This window comes from Mobula hypostoma, chromosome 13 (assembly GCF_963921235.1).
Source record: "Mobula hypostoma chromosome 13, sMobHyp1.1, whole genome shotgun sequence".
Lineage (NCBI taxonomy): Eukaryota > Metazoa > Chordata > Chondrichthyes > Myliobatiformes > Myliobatidae > Mobula > Mobula hypostoma.
In genome coordinates, this window is record NC_086109.1 from 56,673,084 (window position 1) to 56,692,418 (window position 19,335).

Genomic DNA, 19,335 nt, shown 5'->3' on the forward strand with positions numbered 1-19,335 from the left:
AAATGCTAACATTGCATTTGCCTTCCTTACCATTGACTCAACCTACTAATTAACCTTTGGGGAATTCTGCATGAGGACTCCAAATCTCTTTGCACCTTTGAGTTTTGAATTTTCTCCCCGTTTAGAAAATAGCTTATGCATTTATTCCTTTTACCAAAGTACATGATCAGACACACTACCTGCCACTTCTTTGCACATTTTCCTAGTCTGTCTCAGTCCTTCTGCAGACTCCCTGCTTCCTCAACACTACCTGCCCTCCACCATCGGCAGACTTGGCCACAAAGCCATCAGTTCCATCATCCAAACCATTGTCATAACATGAAAAGAAGCGGTCACAATACTGTCCCCCTGCGTTACACCATTAGTCACTGGCAGCCAACCAGAAAAGGCTCCCTTTATAGCTAGTCTTTGCCTCCTGCCAATCAGCCAATGCTCTATCCATGCTAATTTCTTTCTTGTAATACCATGGGTTCTTATCTTGTTAAGCAGCCTCATGTGCAGCACCTTGTCAAAGGCCTTCTGAAAATCCAAATAAACAATAATCACTGACTCCCCTTTGTCTATCATGCCTGTTATTTCCTCAAAGAATTCCAGCAGATTTGTCCTAGTTGATCAAGCATTTCCATGTACCCCAAAACCTCATCCTTAATGATGGACTTCGGCATCTTCCCAACCACTGAAGTCAGGTAACTGGCTTATAATTTCCTTTTTTTTTCTGCCTTCTTCCCTTCGTGATGAGTGGAATCTTACCCTATCTCTGTCCCTATGCAGCTCCTCTAATTCACTCCACAAACTTCTGATGAAAGTGCATTGATGCATCCTGCACAGTTTTTCCCCCTTTCAAGGGTCTTCTCAGCCTGATTCTATTTGGTCACATGGTACAATGCTGAGAGGTACAGGTACCTATTCATACCAATATTATTCAAGTCCCATGTGTTACAGGATCCTTTCCTGAACTAATCAACTATCTGTTGTCTGTGTGTGTTCATTGAGGCAAAGTGAGTTTGAATACCTGGTATCTTTTATGCTCACACAATAATCAATAATTGTTACAAGATGGTGCAAGCTGTCTGTCTGAACCCAAACAATAAAAACAGGACAAATGTGATTAGGTCCCACAGAGATGAAAGCCATTGAATACTCCAAGGCAAGTGAAACTTCCTGGGACCTGGAGTGTCTCACTTCTGGAATCTATCCAGACAGAATAAATGTGTGGATGTCATTGTCCTAAGATTCATATTCAGCAATCAGCAATTCAGTTACTTTCTTTCTTTTGGAATGGCTTGAGATAACTAATGATAGCACTAATTATTGACAGTTTATAAAAATTCTCAATTCTACTGTGAAGTGGACGACACTTAGCTTTACACTTGCTTTTGGCAGAGCCTGTAAAATAGTGAGATTGCAACAGGCAGCACTCGAGCTAATACAGCACTGGGTTCAGGGACAGAGCCACATAAACACCTGCCTGCAAGTCTCAGTCCTACAGGCAGCACTCGAGCTAATACTGCACTGGGTTTAGGGATGGAGCCACATAAACTCCTGCCGGCAGAAACTGGCCATTAACCAGGCAAGCTCACTGAGCCTTTGTGTTGTCTAAGTTTGAATGGTTGATGTCAATTGGCTGATGGATTTGCTGAGTGGATTTGGAACATATCTGTTCAATCCCTGATTCAAGATCAAATGGTGTGAGTGTGGTCCAAGCTGTTGCTATTCTTACATATTTTGTAATAACAGTCAACTAGGTGAATGATACAAGAGCACAGACTCAGTATTAAAATTAGAACATTAACATAATTGGATTTATCTGATTGAAAATGAGTTCCCGAACTCATTAGATCAGGATGACCCACCTGATATGTGCTCAGTGGGCACAGCATTGTGATTAAAAGCTGTTGCCTATGCTTCACTCCCGCCCAGGAAGTTTGAGATAAAGTCCTTTGAAGACTTCAGGTGATGATCTATTTGCTTTGGTTGTGGCTGCCATGGCCACTCTGTGTCGGGTGACATGTGAATCAAACCCTCCTATGGGAACCAGCACCATCAGAACCAAGGCCAAAGCTGAATGATCCTGGTTTGGGGAAGTCAGTTTGTTGGAGAGAGCCTGCTGTGGAATAACTCTGCCAATAGCATTCTCCGGAAGTTGGATGACTGGGAATAGACTGAGTGGCCAGTGAACAGCCAGACTGGATTTGTCCTGCGTGAAGACAATATGATTGGGCAACTTTGCATGTTGTTGGGCTGATGGCAGTGCTTTCACTGTACTGGGACAGCTTGGCTCAAAGTGTAGATAATTCTGGAGTGTAGGCCTTCAGTATTACAGCAGGGATGCTCTCTGTTCACAGTCTGGAGCCGTGCAATACTTAAATCTCTTATCGAAAAGCAAAATTTTGTGGTGCACGCTGTGGTAATGTTCTTGTCAGAGTTTTGAATATTGTGTCTGATTCTAGGAAATGGTTGAAGCAAAGCGGCAGCTGGAAGAGGTGCTGATTGCCAAAGAAGATCAGCAGGAGATGTTGAGGCGAAGGGAAAGAGAGCTGACAGCACTTCGGGGTGTTTTGAAAGAGGAGGTGTCAAACCATGACCGAGAGATGGAAGAGCTTAAAGAACAGCATGAAAAGGAGAAGCAGAAGCTGAGGAAAGTTATAGATGATCTACTGCAGGTAGTTTAACACATTGCTTTCACAATTGTCATTTGGAAGCCTTGCAGCTGACTGAAAAGCCATCTTTCTGTCTGATTCCTGTTTGGGATCAGAACTGAATTGAATTGACTTTATTACTTACATCCTTCAAATACACGAGGAGTAAAAATCTTTGCGTTACATCTCCGTCTATATGTACATTGTGCAATTATAGTAATTTATAATAAATATTATGTACAACAGGATAGTCGATATAACATAGAAATACAGTAGAGTCAGCATGAATTAAGCAGTCTGATGACCTGGTGGAAGAAGCTGTGGGTCCTGGCTTTTCTGCTGCGGTACCATCTCCCGGATGGTAGCAGCTGGAACAGTTTGTGGTAGGAACGACTCAGGTCCCCAGTGATCCTTCAGGCCCTTTTTACACACCTGTCTCTGTAAATGTCCCGGAGCCTGTTGGTCCTGGTGTTTATGTTGTGGTATCATCTCCCGGATGGTAGCAGCTGGAACAGTTTGTGGTAGGAAAGACTCAGGTCTCCAGTGATCCTTCAGGCCCTTTTTGCACAGCTGTCTCAGTAAATGTCCTGAATAATGGGATGTTCACATCTACAGATGCGCTGGGCTGTCCACACCACTCTCTGCAGAGTCCTGCGATTGAGGGAAGTACAGTTCCCATACCAGGCAGTGATGCAGCCAGTCAGGATGCTCCCAATCATGCCCCTATAGAAGTTCTTAGAATTTGGGGGGGGTGGGTTGGGGGGAGAGCCACACGAAACTTCTCTAGCAGTCTGAGGTGAAAGGGGTGCAGTTGTGCCTTTCTCATCACCCAGCCAGTATGTACAGACCACGTGAGATCTTGCGTTGAGGGGAACATCTCCATCCACTATATCCTAATAATGTTCAGAAATTTGTACAGGAATGTTTGAAAATTCATATACAAGTTTCTCACTGCAGTTGTAAGCAAATTAACTTAAGAAAAAGTTTTTTGTTCTTTCAGTTGAAAAATTCAGTAAGGAGAAATTACTGATTTAAGTTTTCACAAGGACAGCTCACAATGTTGTGGAATGACCTGTACAGCTGCCACGTGTATACGTTTAAGACAAGTTAATTTGCTGTGTGCAGCTGTAGCATGGGTACTGATGCAGACTTTCATGCTGAGAGTTCTTTCCTTCTGTCTTAATTGTGTGTCGAAATGGTGGCACCTAATCATTATGAAGGGAATGAATGCAGTAAAATTACTCTCACTTCCGAATGCAGTGGGGCAATCTTTTATTAAAGAGTGGCATTGTGAAGTATTTCATTTGCTATCAAAGAACTGTAATTGTAAATGACATGATGAAAGATAAGTTTGTTTTGTGCTGCAATTGGCTTGAAAAGTGACCTTGTAAGTAGGTCAGCTTGGCAGGGTGGAGCTATAAATAGTGGTTCTGTTTTCTTGATGGCATTTTAATGTTTCTATGTTTGCATGGAATTAAGTTTTGTTAGTTAGTTTAAATTATTTTCCAAGTGGATGTTTTCATTAATCTACAATCTCTATAAGTTTTAGTTTTAAAACTAATTGCAAGGTCGCTCTTGCGATTGGAGTCATTTGAAAATAATTAACTGCTGGCTTTTCAGGTTCAAAATGATCACACTACTTTGCTTCTGAACGTCTGGAATTTAGAAGAATGCGTGGGGATCTCATTGAAACCTACAGAATATTAAAAGGGCTAGATAGGGTGGATGTGGAGAGGATGTTTCCTCTGGTGGGGGTATCCAGAACTAGAGGGCACAGTCTCAAAATTGAGGGGTGACCTTTTAGACTAGAAGTAAGGAGGAATTTTTTTTAGCCTAAGAGTGGTGAATCTGTGGAATGCTCTGCCACAGACTGCGATGGAGACCAAGTCCATGGGTATATTCAAAGTGGAAGTTGATAGATTCCTGATTGGTTGGGGCATTGTGATATGGTAAGAGGGCAGGTGCAGGGGGTTAAATGGGATCCGGGTTCCGCCATGATGAAACGGCGGAGCAGACTCAATGGGCTGAATGGCCTAATTCTACTCCTATGCCTTATGGTTTTATGGTATAAATGTAAAGCTATGTTTTATGTGGGGGATATAAAAATACTGAGGCATTTTAGAAAAAGTAATGGCAGATTTTCATAGAACAGGAACAAATGTATTCATCTGGGGTTGAGGCTATTAACATGAGAATGGGATTGAGAAATCTGATAGGAAATCAAAGTAAACTTTACCCAAGGGTGGTGGGAACACAGAAATCAATTCCCCTGGGTAATCTTACAGGGAAGCGGTGATGATGCAGGAGCTGAGGGTTAGGTTAAAAGCTGGGGACTAGAACAGTGCCGAGTGAAATGTAAATTCCAGTACTGGTGGTCTGACTCGATTGCTTCTCTTCACCTTGTGATGTCAGTTTCTAATTGAAGAAGGGAACTCGCCTTCTTACTGCACTGAAGTTTGTGGTGACCACATGCCTGTATTCATGGTACAGCTTTTGATGGATGTAAGCTTAAGTGTTATCCTCAGAGAGAATCCATTTTACTGGGAAGATCCCCCAGAGCAAACTGCGTTACTGCCCTGTGTTTCTTTAACAGAAGAAAGTTAAGTTGCAGTCTAGGTTTTCGTAAGTAATGAGGCACTATGGAAGTTTGATTTTAAAAGATTAGACCACTGTCATAATTTTTAGGATAATGATTCCCCTTTGGAAAAAGAGAATCTGTAAACTTGTATCTTCCGTTTGGTGCCATTATGTATCATTTTGTGCATCTTTTGTCAACAAACTCATTTTTAAAACTGCTCCCTGATCATCTTGCAGTTCAAGCTGTTTTTATTAATGAGTGTGCTTTTATTAGAGTGAAACTATTGGCCCTCCTCTCTCACCATGATGGCTGTGAAATGAATAGAATAATTTTAAAGCCATTTTTGTAGCATTAATGGGAAACATCCCAGCTGAATCAGCTGCCATATTTCACTGACAGAGACAGCATGTATTCTGTGCCGACTGATGCTCTGGCACTTGTTAGCAGAGACTAAATGAAGATTTCACCTTGGGTTTTCAAAATGTTCCCCATTCCATGTCTGAAATACTTTTAATACAAGTGTGGTTGATTGTTAACCAGAGATACAAGAGTGTGTGGATGGTGTAATCTGGAGCAACAAACATCTGCCCTTTATCCCTCCCTTATCTGATTCCAGCAGCTGCAGCCTCTGGTGTCCATACATCACCTTCCAGCCCCTGTTTCTACCTTCACCCTCCCTTTCCCCAGCTGCCCCTTTCTGTCCCACCCCACTTATTGCCTTCCAGCCCCTACCTTGTCCTCCCCTCTCACTTCCATATATCAGCTCCCTTCAGGGGCTTCCCAACCAGGGTCCATGGACTCCTCGGTCAGTGGTAAGGCTGCGTGGCATAAAAAAGGTTGGAAACGCCTGCTGCACACTCTCAGTCCTGATTCAGGGTCATGACCGAAAATGTTGACTATTCTGTTGCCTGGCCCGCTGAGTTCCTGCAGTAGGCTGTTGATTGTTAACTGAAGAGATTCTTTTAAAAAAGTTACGTTCCAAGATGAAAATTTACTTGACATGGTGGAATTTCAAATATTTATTATTCCTTGTTGCAATCATGTCTGCATAGTTAAACTGATGCAGTTTGAAGTACTAAGACTAAATGTTAGTTACCTGTATCGAGCAGTCTCAGAGCTGCATTGACCCAGATTCAATCTTAACCTTGGCAACTGCCTGTGTGGGGTCTTCACCCTCTCCCTGTGACTGGGTGGGTGATTCCTGTGCTTTCCTCCCACATCCTAAGACTGTGAGGTTGGTAGGCGAATTGGTTACCAGAAATTATCTCTGGTGCAGGAGCGTGGTCAGAGAATTGGGGGGAGGGCGCAGTTAATGGGCTCGAGAGAGGAAATAGGTTATGGGGGAATGGGATTGAAGAGATTGTGGTGTGGGCTAGCATTAACTGAGTGGGCCAAATAGCCTCCTATGTCATGAGAAAGTTGGAAAAAATGAATTTTGCTGCTGCTATTCATTGTTTTTTTTTGTACTGCTAAAAAGATACTGAAAATTTATAACTTAATCCCACACCAGCAAGATTAGAGTGTCAGAGGACAGAGGGAAATGCATAAGCTGGAGAAACTGCAGTACAGCATGACTTCCTTTTACTGACCCACACTGTTGGAGTGTTAACATTAAAGAGATTATTGTACCCTCCTCTCCCTTTCACACCCCCCTCTGCTTTTGCTGCACTTATCTGAGCCTAGGCTTTGTCTCGGGCAGGACCTGTTAACCCCACTGTTCCGTGCGGCAGGTAACAACATCACACACGGGACCCAGTGCTGGATCAGACTACTCGTGCTGAGGTGGGAGGTCAAGTACTGAACTCTTGTGATCCAAGTATAGGGGCTCTACTGTTCTAGTTCACTCAACCAAGGACTGTGGCACCAGTACAATCCAAGGTTAAAAAAAAGTACTTCAAGGTACAATAAAAATAAATTAATTATGCAAAACAGAAATGGCGAGGTAAATCTGATGATGGAAGAGAAGAAGCTGTTCCTAAAACATTGAGTGTGAGTCTTCAGGCTCCTCTACGAGGGGTGATTGATAAGTTTGTGGCCTAAGGTAGAAGGAATCGATTTCAGAAAACCTAGCAGATTTATTTTTCAGCTTAGTCCCCTCCTATAAGTACACACTTAGTCCAGCAGTTGTGGAGCATACGGATTCCTTCTTTGTAGAAGTGGTCCACAGCAGGGTTGATTGATAAGTTTGTGGCCTACGGTAGAAGGAGATGAGTTATTAACTTCAAACTTTCTGCATTATCACTCAAAGAGTTGAACTGCATGTGCATGTACGAGTGTATCTTGGACCTCCAAGTGGTCCACAGCAGGGGTGATTGATAAGTTTGTGGCCTTGGGTAGAAGGAGATGAGTTATACAGCTCTCGTTACATGCACGTGCAGTTCAACTCTTTGACTGAAAATGCAGAAAGTTTGAAGTTAATAACTCATCTCCTTCTACTTTAGGCCACGAACTTATCAATCACCCCTGCTGTGGACCACCTGGAGGTCCAAGATGCTGACTTCTACAAAGAAGGGATCCGTATGCTCCACCGCCGCTGGACTTAGTGTGTAAATGTAGGAAAAATGAATGTGCTAGGTTTTCTAAAATTGACTCCTTCTACCTTAGGCCATGAACTTATCAATCACCCCTCATACCTCCTCCCTGATGGTAGTAACAGGAAGAGGCAAAGTCCTGGATGTTGTTGGTCCTTACAGATGGCTGCTTCCTTCTTGAGGCAGCACCGTTTGAAGATGTTCTTGCTGGTGGAGAGGATTATACCCTGATGCAGCTGGCTGAGTCTATGTAACACTCTTCAGCTTCTGTTGATCCTGTGCATTGGAGCCTCCACACCAGATGGTGATGCACCCAGTCAGAATGCTCTCTACAGTACATCTGTAGACTTTGCTGGAGTCTTTAGTGACCTCCCAAATCTCCTCAAACTCCTAATGAAGTATAGCTGTTGGGGTGCCTTCTTCATGATAGATAATGAGACCAAAACTGCGCACAGTATTCCAGGCGAGGTCTCACAAAACCATATACAAATGTAATAAAACCTCTCTTTCACAATAAAGGCCCAAATAAACTCATTTTCCATTATTGTTGCCTGACTTGATGATCCATTGTAGAAGATGTTAGATCTGGTGACTAAGATGCTGATGAAAGAATCAGACTTTGAGGTGGAAGAAAGCGGCAGAAGTTAGAGTTTAGGACGGGGCTGTCTGAAGGCTGGGCTTCCTGTGATGGAACAGAGAACACTGGCCAGGGCAGAACCACATGAGCTTTGAGATCCTGGAGGGCTTTGACACTAGAAGGTCTTCCAGAAGAGGAGGCTGGAAGTGAAGGGATGTGAAATTGAGGGTAAGAACTGGAAAGAGAATATTGACAGGCCAGGAAGCAGTGTGGATGAGAAGACAGGAGTGACAGATGAAAGGGATAAGGTTTAGTTGGTATGCAGCCTGCAAATGGTTTGAGTGAACACAGATTTACAATGGAGCCTGGAGTTCCTGGTAATTGTCAATTCTGGGAGGTCTAAAGTCGGTAATGAGTGAAGGCAGGGGTGGAGGTTTTATGGATGGGGAAGAGAATGAGTTCACAGGTTTTTTCATTGTTGAATGAAGCTCACTTTACTGCTCTGTTAGAAGTTTGGCCCATTTTAATTTCTAGCTCTTGTAAACTGCTTTTTGTACTTTCTGACTCCAGTAAAATGGTTTATTGTGTTGGACTTTCATTTTCCGATCTGTTTCTCTCGCTGTGACTTGGTGTTCAGTATAGGTCTACTCCTGCAAGACCAAATCAGCTTTAAGTTAAGTGCACTGTTTTGACTTACAGTTAAAAGCAACGTTAGGCTTTAGGATCCAATGTTCATTTACTGTTGTGTCACAAATTCAAACTACTGAGTGTCTACTTATTGAATAAAAGTGTTGTTTGGCAGTAGGCGAGGAATATGTGTTGAAATATGAACAAAGTCGTCAGAGAGACACAGCAGGCATCATATTGAAACCCTTTTGGAGAAAGAGGCCTACTCGACCCAACATTACATTACATTATACATGCTAAAGATCAAAGGACAATTCTATATTTACAATGTATCTACAATGCTTCCTTTGAATTACATTTGACTTTCACATGTCCTTCTTTGCACCCAGATTCCGGACAACTAAAATGAATATTAATCTGCATTGTCTAGTTTTTCAGTTAACAGTTCTTGGAACCTGTTGTCCAGAGATGCATTTTAAATTTAATTTGCAGTCCATGCTCAGGTGTAAAGATTTGTGGCTGAAGTTAGTTGCTGAAGTTAGGATTTTGTTATTCACCATAAGTCTGGAATATGCTCTAACAATATGTATACAAAGAAGATTATATGGCTCATTTCCAGAATCCTTCATGGAAAACCCATAGTAGACTCACGACAATTGATCTAATCCCCTCATTTACTCTGTAAATTTGTTACATGTTCAGAGTGGAATTGTCCACATATAAAGTAGCTGGATCCACTATTCTGAATATAAAGACTAAACTACTGACAGTATTCAAACAATCAAATGAGGTGAGCGTTATCTAAATGGGTCATTGGTTCATCTCATGTAGAAGGGATGTTGTAGGGTTCCCTTTTCACTGTCATTAAGCCCAGGGCACAGCCTGTTGTCAGTGACCTATAGGAGATCAGTTAGTTTAATCTGAAAGGTCAGTGTTTGTACATTTGAGCTCTTGCATCGGTGGGGAAGGGGGAGACAGACTGAAGTCCAGCATTTAGAATGGGGTCTGTGGGTGTAATCCTGAACACGTTGCTGCCGGTGACTTACAGGTGCTTTTGCAGTGTTTACTGTTCTCTCACAATGCCTTTAGCATGGGGAGTGGCTGCTTTCCAGCATGGCCCTCCCACGTTTGTACACATTTACTGAGTGTGCGATGCCTGGATGCATATAGTGATCCTAGGGAAGTGTTTTGCAATGTACAGAGGGAAAGAATCTGTGAAACAGGCTGTTTAAAAAGAGATTGCATTCGTTAATAATTTACTCCTTCACTGCTGATGATAAATGCAAGGCATGACCTTGACTGGACAGAAGAAGAAGACTTTTATAACTAAACATTCTCCATTCAAACTTGGAATGAAGGGTCAAGTCGAGATACATTAACCCCAAACTCTCCAAATCTCTATTTCCAAAATATATAGATTACTGTCCTTTCTATATCTAACAATTTCCTTGCCGTTATCAACCATAAGCCATAAATGTTTCCACCAGGTTGTCCAGACAGTGTTTGCAGTTAGTGTGGAGACTTCCCTGAGGACACAGGACACCATTCGTCATTCTTTGTGTTAGTTTGAAAGCCAGGCTAAATTGTATACATTTGTTTCATTAGTTAATTAAATTCTCAATAAGTGTGTCTTATGTTGATATTTTATGACGCCCTTGTTTGTGAGTTTGTGTCTGTGTCTGCAGCCGTTACCGATTGTGATTTCCCAGTGCTTGAGGAATGAAAAATTCCATACTTCCAGAATTCCTGGGATGACTGTTTATGCTGAGAGATACAATGTGAACTTTTGGGATACAAAATTTAAGTTCACTTTGGGTACATGGGTGTCCTTAAACCTCAAATTGTATGAAAGGCATGTTCAGAGGGATTTCTGGATTAACTCACACCAGGCAATGCAGTGAGTGCCCACTGCTTTATGCACTTGGCATGTTAAGATGTGGATCAGGATGGAACACTGCTAACTGTCTCTGTTTTGGATCTCAACACCTTGTCCGCGATGTTTGTCAGTTTCTGAACCGGTTAAATTCACACAATGCATCAGGAAAGAACCCAACCCTTATCTCTCCCTGCTCCACTGTACCAGAGCTGTTAAACAAATAATCTGCCGGAGGCACGCAGCGGATCAAACAGCATTTGTGGGAGAAGGGAAATGTTGACATTTCTAGTCGAAACCCTGGATCAGGACTGATGATTTGATGTTTCAGTTTTGATACGTGGCTTCAACCTGAAATATTGATAGTTCCTTTCCTAACACAGATGCTGCCTGACCTGGTGAATTCCTTCCAGAAGCTTTGGCTACTTCCTAATCCCGATTTGCTAAAAGGATTGTCAGCTATGTAGAGGTAAAGTGTTGATGGAATGTTTTATTTTTTGTTTTATTGATTTACAGCATGGAATAGGCCCTTCTGACCTTTGAACCACGCCACCCAGCAATCACTGATTTAGTCCTAACTTAATCACGGGACAAATTACAATGACTAATTAACCTACCAACCGGTACATCTTTGAACTGTGGGAGGAAACCAGAGCGCGCAGAGGAAACCCATGGGGAGAACATTGAAACTCCTCCCAGGCAGTGGGGGGAATTGAACCCGGGTCTCTGGTTCTGTAAAGCATCGTGCTAACCACTATGCTAACGTGCCGCCCATTTGTGTCAGTACTGCCCAGTTCTGTTACAGGGCTGTGGCCTCAGCCATTAGCTCTCTCCACAGATGCTGCCCAACTAGTTGAAGATCTCTGGCAAGTACTGTTTTTTTTGTATCTTTTTTGGAAAAGTCTGTAGAATTGCCCATCCAGTCTATTTTGGGAAGTGTGTGTGTGTTTGTTTGTTTGTCTGTTTGTTTGTTTGTGCGTGTGCGCGCACTAGCTCGGCTCTGACAACTGAAACTTTCTCCCCAGTCCAAGCACCCCAGACCAAAATATTATTGTAAAGCACTACGCTACTGTGCTGTTCCAGTGTCCTACAGGGAGTTGTGTGAAAGACACGGCCAGTAAAACATTGATTGAAGCACAAATGTTGCAAAGTCAGTGGGCCAGAATTGTGATATACACAGAAAGTTGTGGAGGAGATGGATACCATTTCTTGCAAAACAAAGGGAATTGATTTTCTTACATTTGTGATATGAAGAATCAGACATTGAATCAGGGAGAAAGGGAGAGTGGGACTCCAGTGGGAAGCAGATGTGCTGTTGCTTTGTGTGCAGCTAGGTATTGGAGGCAGACGTAATTGGTGAAGCACTGGGGCAGTGAATAGCCCACCCTCTCATTTCTTCATAAGTCAGTGTGACAATCAAAACCAGCAGATGCTGGGGTTCTGAAGTAAAGCCGGAAAGTGTTGGAAACACTCAGCAGGTCAGGCAGCCTCTGTGGAATGGGAAACAGGACCCTTTGTCAGGGCAGTTTCTACTCCCCAGTGTGGATACATTAGTAGTCTGTAGGAATGAAGAAAAGGGCTGGCCCTGAGAGGAGAGCAGGAGGTTGTCTCTGTGTGCGTTGGAAACAGCCATCAGTCCCACTGTCAACAGTGGGGAGCAGAGAGCAGTGGAGGAGAGAGGGAGGCACCACTTCATCCGTCAGATGATGATTGCAATCTCGGCAATCCCAGCTGGTCATTCTTCAATAGTCTCCCTTCACTACGGTCACTTGGCCACAGTGAAAGCCCAACCAGCAAACAGTCCACTCCAAGTTTGTTGACAAAGGTTGGCTCATCTTCTGAGAAGCTACCCTAGGAGTGCGTGTCCTGTGTGTTTTCACCTACCCCAGTCTTTGTGCTGTGCTGTGCTTTGCCATTGTCTGGAGCAAGGAGACACAGGAATGGCCTTGGAGGATGTCCCAGGATTCCTGGCTGCGGACAGCACCAGGTAGAAGTGAGCGAAAAGTTGCAGCAAAGGTTCAGGGAGGGGTCAAAACCAAACTACTGAGGAACTTTGTGGACTAGGCAGCTTTTGTGGAGGCAGAGGAATGGTTGATGTTTGGGGCAGGGTCTCAACCCAAAATGTTGACTATCCATTTGCCTCCTCAGGAGCTGCCCAATCTGCTGAGCTCCTACAGTTTTTTCCAGATTACACATCTGCGGTCTCTGCTGTCTTCAGGGAAGAAAATGATATTTATCCTCCCACGGCTGCTGCACCATTGCTTCCTGGGATGGTGCTAATGACCCGGTGGAGGACAGGCTGTCTTACCCTCTCCATACTGTAAGTCCAGAGAGATGACTGAAGCAACCAGAACTTGTACAGTAACCGTGTAAGCTGAGCTGTGGTTGGATTTACAAGGTTACAGACAGAATCAGCTTCCATACTTGAGTTCTAGACTCTGCCCCCCCTCGCCCCCCCATTTTCCCTGGCTGGAGAATGATTATACTCTGCTTCTTGATACTGGGTACATGTCACTGGCTGGTTTCCCAGAACACTGAGTGCACACACATCAGTTGTGTTTTGTCACCCTCCCACATTGCAATCTTCCTCTGAGTTCTCTGCAGCAAAACGTGTGTGCACATTTACATGCTGGTGTCCTGCCTGTTCCTGTCATTCTGGTCTTGACTCCTACACAGGCCGCTAAACTATGTGCAATAGGAGTATCGTAGCTGGTGGCTGCTGGGGTGCAATCAAGCGAAAGTGTGTCTTTGGCTGTTTCTTCACTAGTTCCCACTTTTGTTAATCTGTAATGAATAAGGGAAAAGTTAAGTGTATGGTGTGGGGTGTGCAGGTGTGGTGCAAGAGGTGTTTATATCAACTTCTAGCACAAAGTTAGGTAGGATATCAGGAGGAGGATTTTGACAGAGGATAATGTCAGTTGGTGTTGACTTAGGCCAAGGAAATGTCCCTTGGCCACTTTCTATTGCCTTGTGCTGAAAGAGGGTGAAGTATGTCAGTGATAGCTGTGCTGAATCATTTTTGTAAGTGTTTTGTGGATCGTATGACTTTTAAACGTTGGTTCTGATTGATAGAAATTGCTGATGAACATGATGCACATTGTCTAGGAATATTCAAATGGTCATAGGATTGGACATTTGAAGAAGTATTCATCGAACTTGACCATATGAGGTCTTCAAACCTCACAGGTAGATAGGGTAATTAAGAAAGCTTATGGGGTGTTAGCTTTCGTAAGTCGAAGGATAGAGTTTAAGAGTTGTGAGGTAATGATGCAGCTCTATTAAACTCTGGTTGGGCCACTCTTGGAGTACTGTGTCCAGTTCTGGTCTCCTCACTATAGGAATGATGTGGACGCATTGGAAAAGGTACAGAGGAGATTTACCAGGATGCTGCCTGGTTTAGAGAGTATGGATTATGATCAGAGATTAAGGGAGCTAGGGCTTCACTCTTTGGAGAGAAGGATGATGAGAGGAGACATGATAGAGGTATACAAGGTATAAGAGGAATAGATAGAGTGGATAGCCAGTGCCTCTTCCCCAGGGCACCACTGCTCAATACAAGAGGACATGGCTTTAAGGTAAGGGGTGGGAAGTTCAAGGGGGATATTAGAGGAAGGTTTTTCAGTCAGAGAGTGGTTGGTGCGTGGAATACACTGCCTGAGTCAGTGGTGGAGGCAGATACACTAGTGAAATTTAAGAGACTACTAGACAGGTATATGGAGGAATTTAAGGTGGGGGGTTATATGGGAGGCAGGGTTTGAGGGTCGGCACAACATTGTGGGCTGAAGGGCTTGTACTGTGCTGTACTATTCTATGTTCTATGTTCTATTAAATGCAAGACCTCTGGATTCCTGCAACTCCAAGGCCACCTCATAGAGTCATAAAGTTGTGCAGTACATTTGGCCCCCATGTTCACACTAACCACTGACACCTATTCATAATGACCCTATCCTCCAGCACTTAGCCCATAGTCCTCTCTGTCCACTGCTCATCCAACCAGTTCTGCTGCTGGCCTTTCAGCACTCTCTCTGGCTGTGTGTTCACCCTCTGGGTGAAAAGATCCCCTCAGACCTTCTCTAAATCACTTCCCCCTTTTCCTAAAACTGTCACACTGCATCTTCGCCTCTGATAAGGGGAAAAATTCCCTGTAGTCTAGCCTTTCTTTATCCTTTATAATTTTATACATCTCAGTCATGCCCCTTGTTACCCTTCCCACTCAATGGAAATCAGACCTAGCTTCTCTAGTCTCTCCTTGAGGCACCACCACTCTACAGCCTTTCTAGCACTTTCACTTTCTTCCTATAGTGTGACACAGTACACCAGCTGAGGTCTGACCAATGTTTTGTAAGGTTGGCGATTAACCTTCCTGTTGTTGTACTCAATGCCCCAAGTCGTCATCGTGGCTATCCCTCGAGGTCGAGGATGATGGTCTTCGTTCTCTTGATCTGCTTATGCACTCTCAAGTGGCTTATGAGTCCAATCTTGGCTTTGAAAGTTCTTCCGCATTCAGGACAGGTAGTTCCAGATGGCAGATCGGGCTTTGGTTGTTGCTGTCTCTCTTTCCATTTTCTTCTCTTTTCTTCTAATTCTGCGCATCTGTTGGCTTCGAAAGTTGCTGTTCCTTCTCGGATGATGGCTTGCCAGAGTTTCCCGTCCTTGACATTGGTTTCCCAATTGTTGATGTCGATGTTGCATTTCTTCATGTTGGCTTTTAAGACGTCTTTAAATCTCTTCTGTTGTCCGCCTCTTTTACGTTTGTCTTCTCTAAGCTGGGAGTAGAAGATTTTTTTGGCAGACATTCGTCTTTAGTGAAGGCCAGTATCCCATATGCTTCTTTTGAACCAATTGTCCTGGGATCCTTTTGAACCGTTTTCCCATGTTTGACAAAGTTTGAACTATATGCTCTAGTTGCTGTCTATGTTTGTTACTCGTGAGTTTCCCAGTCTTGGTGAGTACTAGATTGCCCCTCTTCCTTCCTAGCTCTTCCTTCAAGATCTCTTCCATAGTTTAGGAGCCAGTGTTCCATGTTGCCCAGATTCACCTGCAGAACAATTGTCTGCACCCTCTCCACCTATGATAGATAGATCTCCCCTTTAACATGCACTTTCTCTTGTATCCTGAAACTCCGGGAGCAAGAGTGATGTTTTAATGAACTTTTAACTGATTTTAACTTGCCAGATTTTGTCCCATGTGTGGATGTGTCCATCCATCAAACAGTGTAGTTCCCACTGGTTGTAGACAGCAATTGTGGAAATGGGCAGAAGTACAGAGTTTGTGTGTTCCTGTGGTCAATCAGCACAGAATGCCTTGACTTTTCCTTTATTTTTGCAAAAAAAAACCCACTTGACTTTTTGATAGCTTCTTGGATCCATTGCATAATAAATGGAAGGAATCTGGCAGTGTTTTTCTTACCAGATTTTAGATTTTCACCTCAGTAACTGAAATTTGTCAGTTGTAGGGTGTATTTGAGATTGTCCATCTGATACTCTTGCTCTGAAACCACTATTCTTCAAAAATCAATTCATTCTTTGGTAAAACTTTCCAACTCTCTATCATCAGGTCTGGGAACATTGTTTCTCAAAATAAATGTGTTCTGAATTAGTCAATAAATATTTTATCAGCTCGTTAAGTTATAAATATTTTTATTACTGAAATGGAAAAAGTGATGACACATCATTCCTAGCAAAACACAGGAAATTTCAGAGCTGAAGTTAAAGACATGACATTTTTCCATGGTGTCATTAGGATCTGAATAGATCCTATCTGCTCAGCTTGGCAACCACTCATTATCCCCAGCTGCACAGGTCAGCACAGTCAAAGAGGGGTCTTTGAGAGGGAGTACGGAAATACCTGGTACCTAGAATGTTTTTTACAGGGTTAATATAGGAGGGTGATTGGGAAACAGAAATAAGAGTACTCATTAGCTCAGTAGTATTTAGTGTTATTTGGTAACTGGAAAGACCTATATCTGTGTGCTGATGACTTTTGCACAGTACTGCATTCTCTAAGTGCATGATGTCATTATTTTTGAAATGTTAGGTGGTAAGCAAAAGGTGCAATCTCTGCAAATGCCCACTGTTTCAGTGTGGAAGTATAGCTGGCATTTTGCATCCTCCACAATTCTGCTCACCTTTGCATAGAAGCAACCCTTCACAGTTTTTTAAATTTCAAAATATACTTTATTCAAAAATAAATATATACAATAAACCATTCAATAACTTTTCATCCTTTACATACGTTTCCATTATAGTCAGTACATATCCGTATTTATAGCCACCCACATGGCACTCCAGTAGTTCAGCTTACCATATCATTGTTGAGGGGAATACTCCCCGCCCCCCGACCCCTCCCACTCCCACGGGTGGAGAAACCTATACTGTGGTCCTTCCCCACCGGGCCCTTGCGGTGGCTGCACCAAGTTTCAGTGCGTCCCTCAGCACGTACTCCTGCAGCCGAGAATGTGCCAGTCGGCAGCATTCTGCCATGGACATCTCCATGTGCTGGTAGATCATCAAGTTTCGGGCCGACCAAAGAGCGTCTTTCACCGAGTTGACAGTTGTACATGAAAGGTTTGCTGCAGAAATATTGAGAGCAGACAGCCTCTGATAAATAATCCTGCAGGTTGTAAATGTACAAACACCCTAAGGTTATGTTGCTCATGAGAAAATTCTGATTGACCTTGATGTCAAAATGTTTGGAAAGTTCACCGTTATTTTACAAGGAGAAAGTTCCTGTCACAGATTTCCTCAACATTTCATGTCATTTTGCTGAAGTTTTAGGCTACTTGTTATGCAATGCTTTAAATGGGCCAAGTATTCTTCACTGAAGTCAATGTATCTGGAATTTCAGGGCTGCATTGGTTGGAAATGGTGGTTGGCATTAACCAGAAGTTCGCGAACACTGCCCCATTTGTAATAAGAGAAGAAACCAGACTAACCATTGTTAGCTGCTCATGTCTGTATTGGTGGAGCAGTTTAAATACACCCTCCCTCTCCAGCAGGTGATCAGGAAGCAGTATTATCAGCCAGTGTGGTTGAACAGAGACTTGCGTCATGACTGATAAAATGGCAGTGTATAGGTCCCCTGGTGAGATACTTCTACTGTTCTTACTTTGCCAAGAGCAACTGTACTTTAGCCCAGTCAGACCCTGTGGTCTGATGTACTGGGAAGGGTAAGTTCTGTGTAGGTGTCAGAGGCAAGTAGTACTAGCACATGCTATCAGGTTATTTTTTGTTGAAATATCAGTAGGTTTTCTTGCTCACTACCTAGAGCAAATGTTGAAAACACTCAGCACTTCAGATATGGTTTGTGGAGAAAGAGTGTAGGTTAACCTTTCAGGTCTAATATGAAACCAAAAGAACATTTGCTGCAAACACTCAGTTAGTCAGGCAGCATCCGGGGAAAGTGAAATAGTAAATGTTTTATGTTGATGACCGTTCATCAGATTAATCTTTGGCATGAAACATGAAATCAGTTTCTCTTTCCAGAGAAGCATGAAACTCTTTCAGGTCAACCACTTTATGTTGAAACTGAGAAAAGTTGTAGTTAAACAAGTTTTGAGGATCAGAGCGGAGGAATTGGGGAGGAGAAGTGTAAGGGTGATGTCTCTGATAGGATGGAATACAGGAGAAACCATGGTGGCTTCCCCAGGTATCCTCAGACAGGATGCTACCTCAATTTTCTTCCTGTTTCTCTCTGATTCGCTTTTCACATCCACCATTCTCCTTTCCCTGTACACCAGTAATCTCTCATGGAGTCACAACACCTGCCAGTTCACCATTCCCCTTCTCAAACGTACATACCAGGGTCCCGAACATATTCCCAATTCTCCCAATTTAGTTTACACATTCATAATTCCAAGAGGAGGTCACAGTGGGAATAGCAAATGCTGATTTGAATGATAGCTTTTCAGAGCAATTCCGCTGTCTCCAAGTGTGACTTTAAGTTCTGGCAATCTTGATCCCAAACCTTGGGGCAGCACAGTAGCATAGTGGTTAGCACAACACCTTACAGTGTAGGCGACCTGGGTTCGATTCCCGGGTTGTCTCCCTGTGACTGCGTGGGTTTCCTTTGGGAGCTGCGGTTTCCTCTCACAGTCCAAAGACCCAGTGGTTGGTAGGTTAATTGGTCATTGAAAATTGTCTCATGATTAGTCTAGGGTTAAATTGGGGATTGCTGGGCGGCACTGCTCGAAGGGCCGATTCTGCACTGTACCTCAACCAGTAAATAAATAAATCCTAGTTTGGGGCTTATGTCCTCTTCCCCACCCCTGCCCCTATAAATCTCAGTGTAAACACCTGGGGCAGGTCCTCATCTTCTGTCTGAGTGTGTGAGAGCACTCAACGCCAAGTTCTGTGATTTCAAGTAATCTCTGCCTCCTACTAACACCTCTTCTTGTCAGTTATCTCTAATTTTTATCTTGTACCAATCGACTTAAGGTTCATGTTTCAGATTTCCACCTTTCCCAGAGTTTTATTTTGCATTACAATTTACAGCTGCGCAGAACTCATTTC

The 19,335-nt window shown here is 43.2% G+C and overlaps 1 protein-coding gene across 7 annotated transcripts in view; it reads left to right on the forward strand.

Annotated features, from left to right (window-relative positions):
* cgnl1 (cingulin-like 1) overlaps positions 1 to 19,335 on the forward strand; it is a 218,847-nt gene that overhangs the window by 86,298 nt on the left and 113,214 nt on the right. For all 7 annotated transcript variants that reach the window (XM_063065732.1, XM_063065731.1, XM_063065735.1 and 4 more), the window contains exon 8: positions 2,451 to 2,663. In XM_063065732.1, coding sequence (XP_062921802.1) covers positions 2,451 to 2,663 — 213 coding nt within the window. The remainder of the gene's footprint in view (positions 1 to 2,450; positions 2,664 to 19,335) is intronic.